General features: G+C 36.3%; 4 protein-coding genes across 7 annotated transcripts; 3 read left to right on the top strand and 1 right to left on the bottom strand.

Annotated features, from left to right (window-relative positions):
- The first annotated feature begins 680 nt into the window (after positions 1–680).
- Positions 681–2,362, top strand: Polr1F (RNA polymerase I subunit F). Of its 2 annotated transcripts, XM_089852726.1 has the most exons (5): positions 681–926; positions 1,005–1,160; positions 1,221–1,409; positions 1,477–1,850; positions 1,938–2,362. In XM_089852726.1, exons 1-5 carry the CDS (start codon positions 763–765, stop codon positions 2,291–2,293), a joined length of 1,239 nt encoding a protein of 412 aa, XP_089708852.1. In that variant the 5' UTR covers positions 681–762; the 3' UTR covers positions 2,294–2,362. The 2 variants fall into 2 exon arrangements, with proteins under 2 accessions (XP_089708852.1, XP_089708851.1); XM_089852725.1 differs by having other exon boundaries at positions 684–926; positions 1,477–2,362.
- Positions 2,363–2,508: 146 nt separating this feature from the next.
- LOC149623269 (hypoxia-inducible factor 1-alpha-like) lies at positions 2,509–15,518 on the top strand. Of its 2 annotated transcripts, XM_089852700.1 has the most exons (13): positions 2,509–3,189; positions 3,256–3,449; positions 3,561–3,700; positions 4,917–5,344; positions 5,469–5,575; positions 10,622–10,769; positions 10,841–11,073; positions 11,138–11,475; positions 11,542–11,691; positions 11,759–12,164; positions 12,244–12,708; positions 12,797–12,927; positions 13,061–15,518. In XM_089852700.1, exons 1-13 carry the CDS (start codon positions 3,131–3,133, stop codon positions 13,274–13,276), a joined length of 3,015 nt encoding a protein of 1,004 aa, XP_089708826.1. In that variant the 5' UTR covers positions 2,509–3,130; the 3' UTR covers positions 13,277–15,518. The 2 variants fall into 2 exon arrangements, with proteins under 2 accessions (XP_089708826.1, XP_089708827.1); XM_089852701.1 differs by lacking the exon at positions 12,797–12,927.
- Positions 13,524–16,737, bottom strand: LOC149623268 (uncharacterized). 2 transcript variants are annotated; one of them, XM_089852730.1, is made up of 7 exons: positions 16,494–16,737; positions 16,383–16,430; positions 16,198–16,323; positions 16,090–16,136; positions 15,879–16,023; positions 15,723–15,815; positions 13,524–15,661 (listed from the first exon to the last, which is right to left on the bottom strand). In XM_089852730.1, exons 1-7 carry the CDS (start codon positions 16,599–16,601, stop codon positions 15,590–15,592), a joined length of 639 nt encoding a protein of 212 aa, XP_089708856.1. In that variant the 5' UTR covers positions 16,602–16,737; the 3' UTR covers positions 13,524–15,589. The 2 variants fall into 2 exon arrangements, with proteins under 2 accessions (XP_089708856.1, XP_089708857.1); XM_089852731.1 differs by lacking the exon at positions 16,198–16,323.
- Positions 16,738–16,786: 49 nt separating this feature from the next.
- Positions 16,787–20,486, top strand: LOC149623267 (protein lin-9 homolog). The gene is made up of 10 exons (XM_089852723.1): positions 16,787–16,911; positions 17,324–17,358; positions 17,429–17,575; positions 17,636–18,117; positions 18,194–18,611; positions 18,680–18,790; positions 18,856–19,038; positions 19,109–19,411; positions 19,482–19,576; positions 20,183–20,486. The coding sequence occupies exons 1-10, from the start codon at positions 16,878–16,880 to the stop codon at positions 20,280–20,282; spliced, it is 1,908 nt and encodes a 635-aa protein (XP_089708849.1). The 5' UTR covers positions 16,787–16,877; the 3' UTR covers positions 20,283–20,486.
- Positions 20,487–20,671: the final 185 nt, after the last annotated feature.

The following is a 20,671-nucleotide window of genomic DNA, read 5'->3' as shown; positions in this document are numbered from 1 at the left end:
TCCCTATAGGGCATAATAAGTCAAACCCTCGGACATGGAGGAAGGATACGAGCTATGGGCCAAAAAGGGACACTGTGGCGCCGCCAGACGGCGAGTAAAGTAACTAAAGTTTTAATGAAAATTCAAAACCATGTCCGGAACAACAAATCGAAACATATGGTTAATAATTGATTGCAGCGCTCCTAACTGCAAAAATAATAAAGGAAATACTAGAAATTTGTCTTTTTTCCGATTTCCCAAAAATACATTTTTTTTACACGTTATAGTTCAATAATTTGTTTGAACTTTAGTTACTTTACTCGCCGTCTGGCGGCGCCACCGTGACCCTTTTTGGCTTCTCGCGCGCCTATTAGTTGGCCTCTCCTATAGAGCCCATAGCTCGTATCCTTCCTCCATGCCTCGGAGATGCCATTACTCCATTTCCAATTTATGGCTATGACCAAGGCTTAGCTCGCCTTAAATGTTTTTATTACTAATAAATGTATAAAAAAAGACTCTTACCTTCAGAAAACGGTGGTATTTCCTCGAAAGTAAGTAGAAATACAAGTTCCAAGTGTTTTTTAAAAGATTTTACAGGTGTAAAATAGTTTTACTATATCTATGGTGATAACCATGTGCTCAACTTGCAATTTGATCTTAGCGCCTATATTTAACGAGCTGTGATTGGTCGGAGATTAACCCGCCTCCTGTTGCGGAAAATTTGCGTAGCTGGTCAAAAACAATATGGCCGCATGAGCATCGTGCTTCACGCGTCTCGTCAAAATGAACTTCTTAAATTTAGCCAAACAATTAATTAACGACGCTACATCTTGCGTAACTAAAATAAATCACACGGTAACTATCGCTCTTCAACCATCTTACATTGATAAAGAAGCTCAAGGTGTGGCGCAATTTTTACAAGGATGGAAAAACCACTATGTGAAAAGGTAAAGGCCAAGGCAATTTTTTTGCAAAAATTCAATTGCTGATGTTAAAAATAATTAAAGTTTTAAATTCGTTTTAAGACTTGGAGGAATCGTACTTGGTTACGACGGTGTCATGTTCCTAGAAGAGGACGGAGAAATTTTATCGGATTTGCCCTACATTTACCATCAAGTATCGGCAGATTTTTACGTATTTAAACCAATTATTGGAAATATTCTGTTTGGAACTGTTAATAAGTAAGCTAATTTGGGTTAATTAACTCAGACTTTAAGTTTTAATCTCGATTACCCTTCAAGAATAAGCCAAACGCACGCTGGCTGTTTAGTTCACGGTTGTATCAATGTATCACTAACGCTTGACAAGGGGATTGACGAGGCAACAATAGACAATTTTGTCTGTATAGGGCAAGAAATGGCATTTAAAATAACCTCTGTAGATTCTGGAGAGAATAACATGAGAATACGTGGAAGAATAACCCACGAATGGTGTGTTGTAAACTCAACTTTTTTAGGTGTTAAAAAAAAGTTCCCTAATATTATAAAACTTTTGTAGTTTACAAATTTTAAAAGATCGTCCAGTATCTTCGTGCAAACCTCAAGAATTTAAAGTGGTTAATGGCTATACTGTAAACGAATCTGATAATCAAGATTCAGAGGATGAATTCTTTACGGAACCTATTACTCCAACTCAAAATAGTCAAAAACTAATGGGAAGCGAAGAACAATCCATTAAAACTACTCCTAAACGAAAAAGAAAACGTAGTGATAGTTTTGCTAGCACAAATACCTCGGGAATTTTCTCTCCAACTTCCAAAAGTCCCCGTAAAAAGAGAAAAAGTTTAAAAGAAGCCAAAAGTTCTAAAGAAACTCCCATTTTGTATGATTCTGGGGTAGAATCAATTGCGGCTAATAACGATACTACAAAAAGTAAAAATAGTAACGCGTTACCATCGCCTAAAAGAGGAAAAAAGAGAAAGAAGAGTGAAGTAAATGAAAAGTCTATCAAAAGTTCAGATGTTGAGATGGAAGAAGACGAATACGGATTGAAATTTGACCCTGCCGAGTTACAAAGTTTAATTCAAGATATGGAACTGACCCCAACAACAAGTTCAACAAAGAAAAAGAGGACTAAAAAACGTAGTAAATGGGAAGATATTGAAAGTACTTTAACAGAGGGTCATTCTTCAGAATTATCTTCCACAATCCCTGATAAGAAAAACAAACGCAAAGAACATAAAAAGAAGAAGAAAAAGAAACGCAAAGAACCTAAAGATGACGATAAAAAACGTAGGAAATCATCAACCAAAAGCTCAACAATGCCAGAAATGTTGTCTAAGAAAAAGAAACATAACTTTCATAAGTCAAAATAAAACTATATATATTACTTTATACCTTGGGTTTAACTTCATTAAAAAAAAATATTGATGATCTTCGAAAAAGATTTAATTTAAATATTAATATTAATAAAGCATCGATCTTTTTAGTAAGAATTGCGACATCAAAACGGGACGGAACTTTCAAATTTGGCGGGATCGTAATTTGTACAGGGAGGGTAGTAAGTAGTGAACGGGGAGGCTGGAAGTAAACAGAGAAAAATCTGGATGGATACTTCCGCCATTTTTATTATATTTTTACAAGTGTTTCGGGCAGCCATAAATCGAGCCGTGATTAACATCTGGTAAGGTGGATTAGAATTTTTATCCACGCTCCAACGCGTAAAACAATAGATACTTTACAATCCTTTGATAATCAAAATGTTCGAGTTTAAAAGGTGATAATTAGATAATCATGTAATCTTCGCGATAACGAGTTATTTCTCGGTAATCAAAATGATTAATCGGAGTAAAACAAAGGCCTAAATTTTGACTCTTTGTGCGTCCGTGTACTCCGCGACGAGTATTTGCAGCCATTCATTAGCATTCTAAGCTCGCTTCTTCCCAGAACTCCTTCGTTAAAACTCGAAGAGAGACGATTTCTCCAAATATTTTGATAGGTTAAGCCTTGGCAACATTTTTCTACTACTACTAAACATTTCCTCATATTTTCAATACAATCCTCGACAGTGTTTCGAGACTGTGTTGAGTGTGAGGTTTTTCTACCGAAAACAATCTTTGTTACCAAACGTCAAAGTCGTTTAACCGTAATTTACATAATTTGACCTTGTTATTTGACTCCCGAAGGCCAAAAAAACTTTTAAAAAAATCACCATGTGCGATGCTAAAGTTGCCAAAAAACTTCCGTCAGCTATTAAGCCAGTGAAAAGAAGGTATTTATTGTTATACTGTCACGAATATTATGAGACTTTCGGGTCTAATGAGTTGTCAATATGTAGAAACTCTGAGAAACGCAAGGAAAAATCTAGAGACGCTGCAAGATGTAGACGTAGCAAAGAAACTGAGATTTTCTTTGAAATGGCTTCTCAGTTGCCATTACCACCATCGGCACTGACTCAAATGGATAAAGCCTCCATCATGAGAATAGCCATTAGTTTTTTGAAAATTAGATCATTTGTAGATCCCGATATTGGTAAGAGAAATTATTAATAAAGTAACTTTTTTATCTAAAGTGTGAATTCCCCCCCCCCTTCCTTTTAAATCTAATCATTTATGTGATAACTTTTGGTTTAAAATTCTATAGAATATATCAAAAAGAAGCCGCTTAACCCCATGGAAACTCTGTACCTGAAATCATTGGATGGATTTTTACTTGTAATGTCGCAGGATGGAGATATGGTTTATCTCTCTGAAAATATTGACTTATATCTAGGCCTATCACAAGTAAGTGTCAAATTAATATTAAACTTAATAAGATTTAAAACCCTAAATATTAGCTCCAAAAGCTAAGCCTAGTTTGGCCTAAAACCGCTAAGCCTAGTTTGGCCTAAAACCGCTAAGCCTAGTTTGCACTAAAACAGCTAAGCCTAGTTTGCACTAAAACAGCTAAGCCTAGTTTGCACTAAAACAGCTAAGCCTAGTTTGGTCTAAAAACCGCTAAGCCTAGTTTGGTCTAAAAACCGCTAAGCCTAGTTCGGTCTAAAAACCGCTAAGCCTAGTTCGGTCTAAAAACCGCTAAGCCTAGTTCGGTCTAAAAACCGCTAAGCCTAGTTCGGTCTAAAAACCGCTAAGCCTAGTTCGGTCTAAAAACCGCTAAGCCTAGTTCGGTCTAAAAACCGCTAAGCCTAGTTCGGTCTAAAAACCGCTAAGCCTAGTTCGGTCTAAAAACCGCTAAGCCTAGTTCGGTCTAAAAACCGCTAAGCCTAGTTCGGTCTAAAAACCGCTAAGCCTAGTTCGGTCTAAAAACCGCTAAGCCTAGTTCGGTCTAAAACCCCCTAAGCCTAGTTCGTTCTAAAACCCCTAAGCCTAGTTCGGTCTAAAACCCCTAAGCCTAGTTCGGTCTAAAACCCCTAAGCCTAGTTCGGTCTAAAACCCCTAAGCCTAGTTCGGTCTAAAACCCCTAAGCCTAGTTCGGTCTAAAACCCCTAAGCCTAGTTCGGTCTAAAACCCCTAAGCCTAGTTCGGTCTAAAACCCCTAAGCCTAGTTCGGTCTAAAACCCCTAAGCCTAGTTCGGTCTAAAACCCCTAAGCCTAGTTCGGTCTAAAACCCCTAAGCCTAGTTCGGTCTAAAACCCCTAAGCCTAGTTCGGTCTAAAACCCCTAAGCCTAGTTTGCACTAAAACCCCTAAGCCTAGTTTGCACTAAAACCCCTAAGCCTAGTTCGGTCTAAAACCCCTAAGCCTAGTTCGGTCTAAAACCCCTAAGCCTAGTTCGGTCTAAAACCCCTAAGCCTAGTTCGGTCTAAAACCCCTAAGCCTAGTTTGCACTAAAACCCCTAAGCCTAGTTCGCACTAAAACCCCTAAGCCTAGTTTGCACTAAAACCCGCTAAGCCTAGTTTGCACTAAAACCCGCTAAGCCTAGTTTGCACTAAAACCCGCTAAGCCTAGTTTGGACTAAAACTTATTTATTCGTGAAACTTTTCTAATTATCTTTTGTCAGACTGACTTAATGGGTAACAGCATCTTTGACTACAGCCATCCTTGCGACCATGATGATATAAAAGAACTTTTGAGCTTAAAAACTGAAGAGAAGGATTCTATCGTGCCATTTTCCCTTTTCGTTCGAATGAAAAACACACTGAATGGAAAGGGACGCTGCTTAACATTGAGATCGGCTTCTTACAAAGTTATTCACTTCACTGGGCGTATCTTGAAAAAACCATCTTTAAAAATCAACAGGGATCCCGCTCCCTCGAAAGAGAAATCAAGCGGCGGCAGCTCAGCCAAAGAGGGGAATCCATCGTTAAAGTGTTTTCTAACGATAGGAGAACCGATTCCTCACCCATCAAATATCGAAGTGCCATTGGGAAAACAAACTTTCCTCAGTAGACATAGTTTAGACATGAAATTCACCTATGTCGATGATCGGTAAGTTGATTTTACAAAAACAAATTGATAGATAAAGATGCTTTTGTAGATAGTTTTTTCGATTTTAGAATGTAATTTACTAATTTATAATTATTTATTTTGTCTATTCTATTTGTTCATTTAGGATTGCCGATATACTTGGATATAAGAGTGACGAACTTTTGGGGAAATCGGTGTACTTGTATTTTCACGTGGCTGATTGTAAAGTCATGGAAAAGAGCTACAAAATTCGTGAGTTGATTCTTGTTTATATTTTAATTCTCTTTGGGAAGGTAACGTTTCATCAAAATCCATAAAAAAACGTGAAATCCAAAATCGTTACGATTGTTTTGACGGATACAAATTGTAGAAAATATTAGTCATTGACAATTTTTGACTGTTTTGCTTTGCTAACTTGTAAGGGGTTATTGACACTGAGTTTACTACGAGTTATAGGCCTATTCTATTTAATTTTTTTAAACTAAACTAAAACTCGTAAATAACGTTCTTAACACGAAAAAGACGACGTTTTAACGTGTGTCAGACAGAGGTGGAACTATTTTAGAGAAAAAAACCACCCCAAAAAATTATTACCCCTTTTACCGACCTAAACCGAAGTTTTTCTCTCAAATCGCTCAGTTTTGTTTTTTTTTAGAAAAAATTTCTTTTTAACAACTCGATACTACGTAACGTAACTACAATAAATCGGAAATACTTTGGATAACACCCAAAAAAACTTGTTAAAAAAATTAAAAAAAATTTTTTTCCGTCACGTATGCCACTTGACTGAACGACTATTTTGAATTTTAAAATAACCCTTTCTTAGAATTTAGAAACGATCAATTTTTTCACGATATAAAATATCGCGTTTCCAAGCTTATTAGTCGTTTAATCTTGTAAAGTAAGAAGTGGGGGGATGGAATATTTCAAAAAAGATGGGGTTTATAAAAACTGGTAATAATCCCCTCTGGCATTACGAGGATTTCTCGCTACACATCAAATGAATGTTTATGGCAACTTTCCAGATAAGCGGGGATGGTGTGGTGCTCTTTTATAATTTGTTTTTTAAGAAAATGAGGTATTTTGACTATCAGTGAGCGTGTCTGTCTATTAGACTCTTGGAATTTTTGTCTTTGTCCTAAAATATTTGGTAGGCACCCTCCCTAGACATTCTGATGTGTATTGTTTCGCCGCGTTACAAATCTACATATAGTTTGTTCCCAGGCACAATGCAGTCTTAGACTCCGAGATCGACCTTTGCCCTTTTATATTCCCAAATTTTTCCACTAAAAATAGAGGTACTCGTTTCGTTTCGTTCTGTTGTTTTGTCTGGCATAGATATTAACTTCAAAGTGATAGCGATTTCAATGACACGTCATGGTTTATCGAGGAGAGATTTGGTTCTTTGGTGCTTTTATGCTACTAAATGTGGCGTGAATTAAAATTTAATGGCTTAGAAATTTAAATAGAGAATGAGCATTTAGTTTTATCAAGAAGTGATATCTAGTTTATTAGGGAGAAGGTATAAGGTGTCTTAAGTATTCGCGCGCCATAGTCACAGTCCCCATTTCAAAATATAAGGGGGGGGGGGTAAAAGGAGGCCGGGCTATTTCACCTCTCCTCAGTCGGAAAATACGTAATTTTCGTCATCCGCATCGCGCTGACGTGAGTTTTCAAGAACCAATCAGATGCTCTTTATAATTTAGAGGCGGGGATTAACTCCGAACCTACGTTTGGACTGGAGATAAAGCTGGAAATGTGACGAAATTTATACTTTCTCCCTAGTAAACTAGATATCGCTTCTTGATTTTATTAATAAATAACTAAGAAAAAAAACTATTTTTGAGTTGAACTTCATAGGCAAAGTTTAAGGTTAGTTGTTGAAAGGTTAAAACGAGCGACTGAAATTTTCTTAGAAGAAAACTTAAATTTAGAGTTAAAGGTTAGTTTGAACTTTGAAGCGAGGTGGTATTCGAAGAAACGAAACTGAAAGGGCAAAACCTTTAACATTATCAAAGTTGTCGGCATTTTTCACGATGACGATGACGAGACCGTATCTTTTAAAGACGGAGGTATACACCAAGCTCGTTACCTTACCCACCTTCTCTCTCTCTCTCTCTTAGACGGGATGAATTTTATTTATATATTTCTGAGCTTGGCATGGGATAAATTTTTTTTTTTCTTTTCCTATCTTCAAATTCGGCCTTGGATATAGTTGGGTTGGTCTTTTTAAAACACTAAAACTCACTCTCTCTGTGTGTGCCTTGAATGAGTAGGAAACCTTAAGTCTTAGAGTTTGCCAGAAACACAAGAGTACCGTTCGACTCACTACATCACGGAAAGAAAATGAAAAAAAACTTTTGCCTCTCTATTCTCTCTACACTTCCTACAAAACATAATTGCTAGGGGATTTATCAGTTTTAGACGGCACTGTTGAACGTTCTACGATATTTAAAAATAGCTCATTTAGCTTTAGAATAGCTATGTTGATGTCGTAGGAAGAAAAATACACCCTCAATACGTTCCTTAGGCTTGTACCTCTGTCTTCTTTCTTTCACGTTATTCGCTAATTTATTTTTTTTTTTTTCCTTTCTTTTTCACGTAGTTGTTGAACCTATCCTATCGATATTACATCCCTAAAATTATTTATTGTCTTGTTGATTTAAATCGAAACTTTGCGTAGTGATTAATGTTTTTGTGTTTTTCCGTGTCGCACGTTCACTCGTTCGATACAACGTTCCGCTATGAGGAAGTACCTAAACATTTTAAAAAGGAGGAATAGTTTCTTTTAAAAAAAAATTTAGTTAGAATCGAACAAGAATTACGAAATTTTTAACGATAAATATTGTTTGTCGAAATTATATCATTAAATATTGATAATTTTTCATCCGATTATAGCCGTCTTGAGGTCATAGTATAGCTTATATTATGAATTATCGCAATCTATAACTAGCTTAAATCGCGGCTTAACGTGATAGTGATACACTCCCCCTTTAAGAAAGTTGGCTCCATCGGTATCGATAAACGTAGTAGAAGAAGAAGGCTCTAGCTGGAGCTATCTTCGAACAACGTTCGTTCGAACGAATGGCTAAATTGGGGCTATACTCGATATACCCTCTCTATACTCGTACATAGTGTTATATTTGACATAATTCTGATCCAGCCAGAGCGAAAGGGAGAGTGTCGGCTTGGTTGAAACGCGTTAATCCGCGTCTAATCCCCTAATCCTTTAGAATGTGATGAGTTCACTCTCTCTTTGATAATATATAGGTATAGATCCCTCCTCCCTCGCCGGAGAGAGAGAGAGAGAGAGCGATATTTTCCCCTTATTCGGGGCCTCTCCCCCCTCCTTATTTTGGAACGGAGAAACTCTCTATCATTTTCGCTCTCCGCTAAACTCACTATGGTGGTGGGGATGTTAGAATCTAACCGGCCTGTTTCCTGATTGCGTAAAAACAGCTAAACGCGAAAACCCCCTCCTTTTTTAAAACTCTCCTTCCCTGCTGCTAGAGCCGCGAGAAAGGCTAGATTCACGCCGCTTAAAATGATAATCTACACTTAACAATTTGTAAGTGAATTTGTATTAGGTTCTCTTTAAATAAAAAAAAACATAGAGATAGACCGCTCCTTAATAGCTATAGTAGTTGCGATTCGATAGCCCGTTAAATCTCATCGGTAAGTGAATTATAATCGAATTTAATTCATTTTTGAGTAGTAAATATATTAGGTTTTTTACGATAAAATAATTGGGTTTGTGTATTTTACATTAATTTTTAAGGTTTATCCCGTTATTTTTGTTAATTTTAATGTGATATTTTTCAAAAATCGGAAGGGTTTATTTGAACTTTAATTTAATTAGACCGTTTTGCGTTATTTTCTGTAATTTTTGTGATAAATTTGTTTACGAACGTTTCGATATTTTGCCGGTACCGCTGTAGCGTAACGTAACATAATGATCGGCCTAGTTTGATTTCTAATTTTTAGTAATTTTACTTTACTAGGCCGCCGTTCAGTTTTACGTTGCACATTTTTATTTATCCCTGTTAGTATAACTGCGAATACGGCTGGTTCTAGGCGTGATACGAATATTAATTAGAAAAACGGAGAAAGCGGGAGGGGGGGGGGGGTAGGAAAGGTTTACTTTTGTACATACTAACCACCACACTAGACCTCGTGTTATGTTGACGAGACAAATTTTATACATAGGTGTGTCCTTTTAGATATACATTAGATATAAAGCGTATATTTATAAAAGAACACGCGTTATAGGCCTAGCAATTTCCCCGAGGAAATAATCTAGCACTATTATTAATTTGTTACTGCCTTATTAATAGTTACATTAAAAATAATTTAAATCCTTTAACGAAATATTGTCGCAATATTAATGTGGATTGCTTTTTATAATTTAAGCTACGGATGTTATTATATTTTGCCAGCGTGGGTGGGAAGCGTATTATTGATTTGTTACTTTTAAATTAAACATAATACCGTCTAGAAATCAATATGAGAAAAGGTTTCGGTGATATTTTTTTTTTTTTTTTTGCGCCTGTTCTTTTTGTCTTGGAGATGCGACAGAAATTTTTGTTTTCTGCAAAATGAATTTTTAACCTTTCCCTTAAGCGCGACGCTTGCATACACACTCTTTGGCTGGGGTACATTGGTGGCATTCCATATCTTTTTTGGTAGAGTTTTATTTTTAACCTGTCGAGGGTTGCCGCTCCCTCCTTACTTACCCATTTGGCGATGGTCGACTTTTCTTTTTTTATTTAGTTTTGCTAAACAAAGCATTTTTATTTAACAGTGGCTTTAAGTTTTTAACTGTTGTTAGTGAATCCTTAACAGCGCTTAATTTATTTAAAATATTTCTTAAAACATTACTTTTAACTGCCCAACCCATATATAATCGTATTTTATTTTTTATAACACAGAGAAATTGATACAAGGTCGCTTAGTTTAATCATGTAGCGTTTTTATATATATATATATATATTTTTTTAATTTATCCATTATATTGATAAAAGAAAAGTTAGACTATATATTTCGTTTAAAAAACAGATTTCTTTATCGGTATCTTCTATGTTCAAATCGAGTGTAGTAAAATTTTATCAACTCGCTGACCTAAAGATAAAGAATTAACGAACAGAAGACGCGACGTCTACTTGTAAGCCAAAGTGGCATAGGGTTTTAAAACGGTTCCAATTTGATAACGTTTTGGTAATTTATATTACCTCAAGAAGAAGGGCCTCTTGATACTATCTTACTCGGAAATGTAACGCTTATTTCTTAATTTCTATACAGTGTTTGCCAAGGGACAGTGCGAAACGAATAGTTATCGATTTCTGGCTAAATTTGGTGGATATGTTTGGGTGTTAACCCAAGGTACTATAATATACGAAGGTTCCACAAATAAACCTCAGTGTGTGGTTTGCGTCAATTATATCTTAAGGTATCTTGATCGGTAACGTTTTTAAACGCGCTCTGGTCTTATCATCTAATTTTGGGGTTAATCTAAATCAGCGAAATCGAACGCAAAAATGAGATTTTCTCGGCGGACCAGGTTGTTATGCCTGAAACCGTCACACCCACTCCTCCATCAGAGATTGAATGTGAACCTGAGCCTGAACTTGAACCCGAAGAAGAATTCGTACCCTCTCTACCTCAGGCCAACACTAACAAGATTTTTGCTCCGAGAACCGCAGATATGAATACGGGATTCTTAACTTTTGTAGAAAATGGGGGCAGCCTTATAGGTATAACGCGTAGTTTGGTGGAAATTTCAAAAAGCCGTAACTGACGTTAAAATTCCTCGGGTAGTTTCGAAGGAGGAACCGGAAGATTTAACCCACTTGGCCCCTCAAGCCGGAGACGTTTGTATTCCATTGGATATGTCTGGCGTTTGCCCAGATTTGTTCGAAGATGTTTTATTGGACGATTTGGACTCGGAGGAACCTTCTATGTTACTCGGAGAATATGACAATTACTTGCTCTTTGAGAAGCACAACAATTACGAGGATAGTGGCAGCATGGCTGACCATTTGGTGACGACTTCCAGAAGTCCTTTGCTGGTTGATAAGGACCCCTTTTTGACCAATAGAGATGACCCATTGTTGTCGTCAGACTCTGGGAAATATTTGCTGGATTCTATTGTTAATGTAAAGTTATATCCGGGTCTCTCTCTCTCGCGCGAATATCGAATTAAATAATCGTATTAATTTCAGGGGGATAAATTTGATATTCGTGATATTCGTCCAAATCAAAGAAGGGTGACTTCGCTAAGCTCAAAACAGGATGGTGTTGGTGGTGGTAGTAGTAGTAGCGGTGGTTCTGGGTCACTTCTTGAAAGGCTTAATTTGGTTACCTCGAAAGAAGTACGAAAATATCCGAGGGGATTCAATTTGAATTGGGAATAATTTGTATATTGTAATAATTTGGCAGAAGGAGGACTTTTCCATGCGTGCGCCTTACATTCCTATGAGTGACGTGATTGTTGATGACTTTTTGTTGATGGATTCCGCCGATGACCCGCTTCAGTTAACGGACATTGTTAGGAAAGGTGTCGACGATCCTTTAATGCTAAGTAACAGCGATAAACAAACGGACGGATTTGAGGACTCTTGGAGGAATGGGGATGATAAACTTTCCTCGGCGAATATCAAATCTGATTTGGTCAAATTGCTCAAAGGAGACGTCAGGCAACAACAACAGCAGAAAATGCGGAAAACTGATCTCATTACGCCTATTAACGGCAACGTATCGAAGGTGACTGTGACGAAAAATAGGAAAGGCGTCACCGTCAATCCCGTCATCATACGTAAACCTAATGGGACCATGAAAAACACTCGTAAGTATATTTATCTTCGATACTTCTGGCACCCTTTTTTGGGTTTTAATATCGATTTGTATTTGAAAACAACGCGAAGAGGTTGCATCGTCGAATCCAGTCATCATAACCAGTAGAGTCAAAAGGGACAATGTCCAACAACCAAATGGCAATTTAAGCTACTTAAACAATCACTTGGGGCCACTAGCGAAAGCGTTGCGGCAAAATGGCGCGATGAGGAATCCATCCATTAAGAATAGCCCAGTTGGGGGAGGTGGTGGTTTACGGAAAGTTCTCAATGGTTACCACCCCAATAAAACCACTTGTTTGGGACAAGAAGATAGAGGCGGAGAGCCGATTGACGGCTTGGATTTTGAGGAGAGGATATTAGGGTCCAATGGCACGGACATTGGGCCTCCTCTAACTTCCATCGAAAATGAGAGGCCTTTTCCTACACCACCCGATCCTCCTCCAAAACGGAATGGATCATCGGTGCCCCTACCCAATCCTTCCGACTCGAGCCTGAAAAAGTTAAAAATGGATACCAAGGAAATTATTAATTCTAGTAAGTATAGTATACCGTTGTTGCAACGTTAAATAGGCTTTTAGACTCCGATAGACGCACCCATTGAGAGAGATTTCTCTCGTAATAGCTGCCCAAAAAAGTGTCTTATTGAATCTATTGTTAAATGGCGAAGATGTCACTCACGGTTATTTTTGCCAAGTTAATTCAAACAACAACAGCGCTAACCAGAACTCCAACAATGGTAACCATACAACCAAGGTAAAATAGATGTATATTGGGTGTCCTTATAGTGTCCGTCCTGGTGTAGCGTACTTACTCCTTTGTCCGTCTGACCGCCGCCGTAAGTTAGTATCCTTGTTTAAGCCAGAAACGCTTCTAATTTCGCGTACAGTACAACAAATCCACTGCCTCCTCCAAAGTGCCCAACAATACTCTGCAAAACACCGGTGGAAACCACCTTAATCGCGGGGTGACCAATGGCAGAGTGACGAAATCTTCCGCCACCGCTAACCAATCGTATTTGTTAAATAGAGAAGCGATTATGGTCAGGAAGGGTTTAATGGGCAACAGTAAACGCGCCACCGTGGATTTGCCAGCCTTATTATAAAGCTTAAAAAGTTAAGGGTGATACGTAAAAAAAAAAAAAAATTATATATAATTTTAGGGAATGGTTATCTTCGAGTTAAAATAAATTGACAATCGTGACAAATTTCTTCATTGAGAAACTATTAATTCGCTAATCTACTACAACTACTACGTGTAACCGCTACAAAAACCAATGAATTGAACATGTTTTGGTGATTTACAGATCATTATACGTTTCATCATATGATTCTTCAAATTTTTTCTTAATATTTTTTTTTTCTTCTCATCCAAATATTTTTTTTATTAATTAGTTTAATTACTTTCTTTTTTTTTCTTTATTTGTTAGTTGGGGGGAATACGATTGATCGATTAAAACTCAGTTTATTAAATGATAGGATATTTTTTAGGGATATATATATATATATATATATTTAGGCTTAGAGCGTGAAAATCTCTTCCATATTTTAGGTTACCAAGGGTTCATCCTTGATTTTACGTTACCAAGGGTTCATCCTTGATTTTACGTTACCAAGGGTTCATCCTTGATTTTACGTTACTTACAAACTAGTTCTGTCTGTAACTTCAGTCCGCTAGGTTTAATTTGGATGTCATTGAAAAAGATGGTAATAAAGGACCCGGTTAGAATTACGAAACGAATCTACATCGGAAAATAAATGCTACATCCTATCCTGCCTTATGAGCTTCAAAGTAAATAAATAAACAGTAAATGGGGGGGAATATGTATCAAAGTTCACGTATCAACTGCTTAAAACGGTGGGGTTATGGACGACGGGTTTAGAGTACAAAAACATTTAAAATTTGCCAAAATACGTTTAAAAGATAATATAGAAAACCTACCGTGTCATTTGATTCAATCGCGCACGAGAGTCAAAACGAATATTCAAGTCACAATTTTGAATTTTCTGTCCCCTATTCAATTCTATCAAGAAGTTATATCTAGTATCTCAGAGAGAAGGTATAAATTCGCCATATTTCCAGCCAAACGTAGCCTGTCCGGAGTTAATCCCCGTCTCTAAATTACAACCAGCATCTCATTGGTTCCTGAAAACTCACGTCAGCGCGACGACGCGAATGACGAAAATTACAGTCATATTTTCCGACTGAGGAGAGGCAGCGAAATAGCACGGCGCCTCCTTTTACGTCCCCCCTTGTATTTTGAAAGGGGGACTGGGACTATGGCGCGCGAATATTTAAGCATCTTATATCTTCTCTCTAATAAACTAGATATCACTTCTTGATTCTATCATGGGAGGAAATTCAAATAGTTTAGGAGATAAATGGGGAAAACAGCGTAGATGTATCAAATTTATGTAAATCTCGGATAGGAAAATTAAATATTTAATTAACTACGCTGATGTATGTAGAAAATTGGAACAAAAAAGAAAAATAATAAAAATGCACATAGATTTAATTTAAATTAATTATCGAAAGTGAAATAACGAAAATACTCCTTATATTAAGAATAAAAAAAAAACAACAAATATTACGCGTTAAAAGTTATAGGATCGAGCTTAGGATATAAGTAAAGTCCTATAATTCTACTTTTTTCACGAAAAAATTTTTATAAGGCCCGTTGCTGCGAAAGAAAATTTTTCAGTGAAAAGTAACGAAAAATTTATAGATAAAATTTTAATAGGATGAATTTTCTATACAGTCACCATCCATTTCGTAAAAATTGAAAATAAATATGATCATGGTGGAAAAAATTAAATATAGGCAAATTTTTTAATATAGTATAATTTTTATTTTTTTTTTCCCTGATTAGTTTAATTGTAAATAGATAGGCCACGCCCCCAATGGCCACTCATTAAAACTTTACTGATGAGAAATTTGAAACTAAAGATCATTTTTAGTACAAAAACGTTTACAGTCAAATTTGTTATTAATTACGAATTAAGTCCGCAGTCTTCGAGATCTTTCTTGTTAAGCCTTTGCCTTTGAACTGAACCAAGGCTTAGAAAATTAAGCCGCGTCATGATCATTAAAAATGGATTTAACTGCAAACATTTTTGGAAGTACCAATGTATCATTTCCCCCAATGTATAATTACAATATTGACAAGTTAGTTGTTAGATTTATCATTTAACTATAAAATGTAATAAACCCTTTTTTTTTTCCTTTATTTTGAAAATAATAGGCAATATCAGGAAGTTAGACAAAACCAAACAAAACAAAACAAAAAATGTAATTCATATATTATCCCAATGTCATTGAAATAAAGTTGGTATTGGTATAAAAAAACACCAGTAGCTTTGTTTTTTCTCAATTAGTCCAAGATGTTAATAAAACTTAATAAAAACCAAAAAAAATCTATTTAAAAGGTCACAGGGTCTGGTATTTTCTTCAAGAAATCTTTGTCAAGCGTACATCTAACTTGTAGGACTTCCTATAGTTTAAATTAGCAATTAGATACACTCTATTGCGAGGGCCCAATTGTAATTTTATACTTTAATGACTTGCGAAAGAAGTAGTCTTAATTCTGTCACTTCATTTTCTACTTTCAAACGAGCCGCGCGTTCTTTCTCAAGTTCCATTTTGAGCTGGGAGAATGTTTTTAAAGATAATTAGATCAAGGCTTACAGATTTTTTTTTTTAGGTATTACTTGCGCAATTTGATTTGATAAACTTAAAGAATCAAGTTGGTCACAAATTTCAGACGGGGTTCGATCAGGGATGAATGGTTTTTGAGCTTCTCGTAAGGGTGTAACATTTTGTTCCAAATTAACAACTAGCCCTTGTTTTATATCACTAAAAGTGTTCATTTAGTGTTTTTTTAGATGAGCATTTTTAAAGTAAGGTTAATTAATTGCATACTTTAAGAAAGTAGGAGCAACTGTAACACTACTTGCAGCTGGTTCTAGCTATAATGTTTAAAATTTTAGTGTTTGTTTAAGGTAGTCTTATTAATGATTGATGACGTACAATTTTAACTGGGCTTTCAACCCACGATTGCTCTGCTTTGTTTGAATTGAAGTTTAGGCTCTTTTTAATTAGGGATAACTTAGCTGCTTCAATGTTTTTAGATTTGTGAAGCAAGTGTCTTTTGTACTATGAAAACCAATATATAATTTATCTTATAATATGTAGATTTTAGTTTAATTTGTTACCACTTCTTCAGGAGTGAGTTTATACGTAGATTGGTCGACAACTTCATTCTTTTGAAGAAAAATAAATTTAATAGGTTAGACATCGATTCACAAAATTAAAAACGAACTCACATTCCATGGGCTTTTCACTATTTTTCTAGGTTCTTTCTTATCTATTTGTTTCGCCGTTTGTTTATCTTTGTTCGATTTGCCCGAACCTAAATTACACGACCTTCTCATTGTAAATCGAAAACAAACATTGAAGTAAACGTTATCATTTGTATTTAAAATCCACCGTCCACGACTCCACGTGCGTTCCTTCTTGACCTTTGTATTTCCCGCGTAATTTTGACCCCATTTTACAAACAAATTACACGTGTGTCTTTTCAGCCAATAAAATTTTCCATATATGAGTTATTTTTCAGCGACCTATGAGAAGGCGCGAAAGGGGCAAGGAAGATTGATGACGTCAAAGCACGCTTTGTGACGACGCGAAACATTCAAAATTTGAAGAGCATGGCGGACGAAATTGAGCAAAATCCTCCCGAAAGTAAGCTTAAATTTAATTATTTGCGCTTCAATAGTTATTAGTGGTATTTAATTACTGTTTAAAAATGGCGCGCAAAATTTTTATGTTGAATTATTTGACCTATTTCCCCCTACGAAAAACATTGTATATGCTTGTGGTACCCGGGAAGTGTGAATCTCAAAATGGCCATTTTTAATCCAAACTTGGTTTAGGGAAAAGCATTCACGGGTTATAATTAAAGATAATTATTAGTCATTGCAGGTTTATAAAAACATTTAGTTCAAATATTACCATCTTTATGTCGTCGTAAAGTAAATAAACCAATGTCCCCATTCCGTGGTGTTGTAGTAGTGTTTTTCAAATTTCCCATAGTAGCCACCCCCTTTCTGCCCCCTTAGCTCAAAATTTGAAATCTTTTTCGAAATGTTTTTAGGTGGAGGAAAACGCGTTGTACCTTTAAGAGATCACGTAAGTTAAAATATCATTATTATTTATGTTGAAACTAATTAAGATTCATCTGGTCACACATATATTATAGCCTGTTAGGATACGTAAACGAAATAGCAAAATTTTCAATGATGATGAAGACACTTCATTTGCTTATGGACGATCACCTCGCAAGAACCGCCTCATACAGGCAGCAAATGCTGTCAAACCTAACAAACCCGGTGAACCGCCAGGATCTGTAAGCTATCCTTTTATCATAGTAATATCCGAGTTGCTTGTAATTTAAATCAAAATTTAGTCCTCAGTACCTTTGAGTATTGTCAAAGAGGAAAAGCCTGATCATGTTGATATTGGTAATATATTAACTATGGAGTCTCTCACCACAACTCAACCCAAAGCTGTTCGGTCAAGACCTCACCCCATGCCCAGAACTAAGGCTAGACCCATTCCAAGACCAATACCGCGTTCCGTACCACGTACTGTACCCAGAAATATATCCAAAGTGGTGCCTCGTCCTATAGCTGTAAAATCAGCTCCTCCGCGTCCTGGACAAAGATATTCTCGGCCTCCGCAACGTCATCCTCCCAGGAGAATTCCACGAATGTCATCTCCACCTCAAATGATAGATTCACCACCTCCCGATTCTCCTCCGCGTCAAGTTGGACCATCACCTATGAGATTGGCTGCCCAGAGAACCAGTACAAGATTAAGAAACATTCTAAAGCTACCTAAAGCTCATAAATGGGTTTGCTACGAATGGTTTTATTCTAATATTGACCAGTAAGGATCTTCCAATAATGAAAAAAAAAAAAGAAATCAATGGGAGAAGTTAAAATAATCAAAATTTTAAATATAGACCATTATTCTTGGGAGATAACGAGTTCTGCGCCTGTTTGAAAGAATCATTTCCATATTTAAAAACGAGAAAATTAACCCGAGTGGAATGGTCTTGCATTAGAAGGTTGATGGGGAAACCAAGGAGATGTTCCCCGGCGTTTCTGGCTGAAGAAATTGCGGCTCTTCATAGTAAACGTCAGAAGATTCGACAGTTGCAACAAAGAAAAGTCGTCAACTTGACTCATTTTCGAGATCTGCCTAAAGACGTTCCTTTACAATTGGTTATCGGAACCAAAGTCACTGCTCTACTAAGAAAACCCCAAGATGGTTTATTCATTGGTTCAATAGACGCTGTGGATACTTCAAACAACACTTACAGAGTTACGTTGGAACGTCCGGGACTCGGAACAGTTTCCATCGCGGATCACGAAGTTTTAGTGAGTGTCGTTAAGTTTAGGATTAAATTTAGGATACAAATTAAGTAACCAACTTTAATTTCAAATAGAGTAATGAACCTCAAGAATTGATGCCAATTTCAGCTTTTGCTCAAAAAACTCGGCGAAGAAATCCATTCTTAGTCCAACCTTCCAGATTTTTGATGAACAGTCCAACTTTGGTAATTAATTTTAACGTAGTTAATCAATTTTTAACTTCACAGTGTTTTAAATACGTTTTCTTTAGGACAATGACCCCTTATTAGGAAGCAACACGGGCAGAAACAACCTCTTATCATCGGAAGAAGGCAAATTAGGGGGATTTCCGGTAAAATTCCTGGTTCTTTTGGTTCGTCTTTCGAAGATTCTCACTGCCAAACGAGAGAAATTGGACGAATTAAAAGAAATGAATACGGAAGCTGAGAAATTGGTAATTAATTAATTAATTTAATTAATATTTATTATTTTTTTGTTGTACTAACGCGTAATTTATTCTTTAGAGGTCATACCAACTATCAATTCCATTGGATTTCCAAAAGAAATACGCTGCCAACGTCTTGGAATTTGAATGCATGAATAAAGACTTGAACGAATATCTAACAAACGCTCAGCGATATTGCGCCGAGATTTGCCCGGATCAAGAAATGATGACTGTCGTTCAACCCGATTCCGTTCGTCAACGAGCCTTGAATGAATCGAGAGATTTAGTCGAAGATCAGATTACCCGTAATTTCCCTCAAGTTAACAATAATCGAATGATAAACTTAATCACTGAACTTACATCAATTATGATCCAATTTAAGGTCCGTTTAATTAATTAATTTATATTTTAAAGAAAATTAATTAACCATTTTGTAATTGTTTTTAAAATAGTGCCTTGCTGATAATGAGATGAACTCTTTTGAATTTAAATCATTGTCGGACACTTTAAAAGAAATTCAATCCAAATTAGAGCCCCAAAATGTCAGGTAAATACGATGATTTCGGTCATTTTTAATTATTGATAGTTTTAGCATGGATAAAGAATGAGCCTGAGGAAATTGTTTTCACGCTATAGGATAGGCAACTCCCTATCTCGGACGACAGCTTATCCTGTATATACTCTGTTACAACATCGGTTATCAGCACGCGCAATGCTAGGTCTCTATGTAACGTAGCTTTGTACGTGCTGTCAAGAGACGAAACTCTTCAGGATTTTAAATATCCGCGAGTTTTTTAGCTCGAGTGCACGGACCTCTAGGCCTTAGTTTCAAATACGTGTGAAATTGCCTACAGCCTACTACACGTATTTGAAACTAAGGCCTAGAGGTCCGTGCACTCGAGCTAAAAAACTCGCGGATATTTTAAATCCTGAAGATCCTGAAGTTTTTGTCTCTTGACAGCATGTACAAAGCTACGTTACATAGAGACCTAGGTTTGCGCGTGCTGACAACCGAAGCGGTAACAGAGTATATACAGAATAAGCTGTCGTTCAAGATAGGGAGTTGCCTATCCTATAGCGTGAAAACAAATTTCCTCACGCGCATTCTTTATCCATGGTTTTAGTTTCTCTATAAATTTTTTCCATTTTTCAGCGTATTTCAAAACTCGGTGGAAATTCACGTAAAGCATATTGAAGCGGGATTAAGTCAAATGGGAAATTTGTCCGCTTTCGCTGCTAATACGCCAATATAGATAAAATGAGAATTTATTTCTTATATTTTAAATTTATTAACTGGTAACTTCTTTCCCCCCCCTTCCCCTCCCCTATGCTGCTTTTCTTTTAATTAATTTCGCTTCTACGCTGTATTTTTTATTTGTAATTATTATGGTCGTCTTAATTATTAAATTTATAAGGACGTAAAATTTTAATAATAAACCCTTAAAAAAAAAATGAAACTGACATGAAAAGGCTTAGTAATGGAATTTGCTGAGTCATTCAAATTTTCTAGGAAAGTAGGCTTAGCAACAGTTTGACACAAAACAATCCTAAACAACGAAAATTGATTAGTGATTAAAATTTCTTTAATTTCAATGATGAACCCCAAAAATCTGACGTGAAAAGGCTTAGTAATGGAATTTGC

Source organism: Phalangium opilio, unplaced genomic scaffold (assembly GCF_054372755.1).
Source record: "Phalangium opilio isolate 3A_F unplaced genomic scaffold, DU_Popi_V2 ptg000113l_1, whole genome shotgun sequence".
Taxonomy (NCBI): Eukaryota; Metazoa; Arthropoda; class Arachnida; order Opiliones; family Phalangiidae; genus Phalangium; species Phalangium opilio.
This window is presented reverse-complemented; position numbering and strand designations above follow the sequence as displayed.

Bases quoted from the DNA above. Each gene is read 5' to 3' on its own strand.
- Polr1F (XM_089852725.1), top strand. From the start codon at position 763: ATGAACTTCTTAAATTTAGCCAAACAATTAATTAACGACGCTACATCT. The intron at 927-1,004 runs GTAAAGGCCAAG...ATTCGTTTTAAG, and splicing joins AAAAACCACTATGTGAAAAG to ACTTGGAGGAATCGTACTTG. The intron at 1,161-1,220 runs GTAAGCTAATTT...TTACCCTTCAAG, and splicing joins CTGTTTGGAACTGTTAATAA to AATAAGCCAAACGCACGCTG.
- LOC149623269 (XM_089852700.1), top strand. From the start codon at position 3,131: ATGTGCGATGCTAAAGTTGCCAAAAAACTTCCGTCAGCTATTAAGCCA. The intron at 10,770-10,840 runs GTATCTTGATCG...AATCTAAATCAG, and splicing joins TGCGTCAATTATATCTTAAG to CGAAATCGAACGCAAAAATG. The intron at 12,709-12,796 runs GTAAGTATAGTA...CTCTCGTAATAG, and splicing joins CAAGGAAATTATTAATTCTA to CTGCCCAAAAAAGTGTCTTA.
- LOC149623268 (XM_089852730.1), bottom strand. From the start codon at position 16,601: ATGAGAAGGTCGTGTAATTTAGGTTCGGGCAAATCGAACAAAGATAAA. The intron at 16,324-16,382 runs GTAACAAATTAA...TGGTTTTCATAG, and splicing joins AACTCACTCCTGAAGAAGTG to TACAAAAGACACTTGCTTCA. The intron at 15,816-15,878 runs GTAATACCTAAA...ACATTCTCCCAG, and splicing joins TATCAAATCAAATTGCGCAA to CTCAAAATGGAACTTGAGAA.
- LOC149623267 (XM_089852723.1), top strand. From the start codon at position 16,878: ATGGCGGACGAAATTGAGCAAAATCCTCCCGAAA. The intron at 19,039-19,108 runs GTAATTAATTAA...TTTATTCTTTAG, and splicing joins ATACGGAAGCTGAGAAATTG to AGGTCATACCAACTATCAAT. The intron at 19,577-20,182 runs GTAAATACGATG...TCCATTTTTCAG, and splicing joins TTAGAGCCCCAAAATGTCAG to CGTATTTCAAAACTCGGTGG.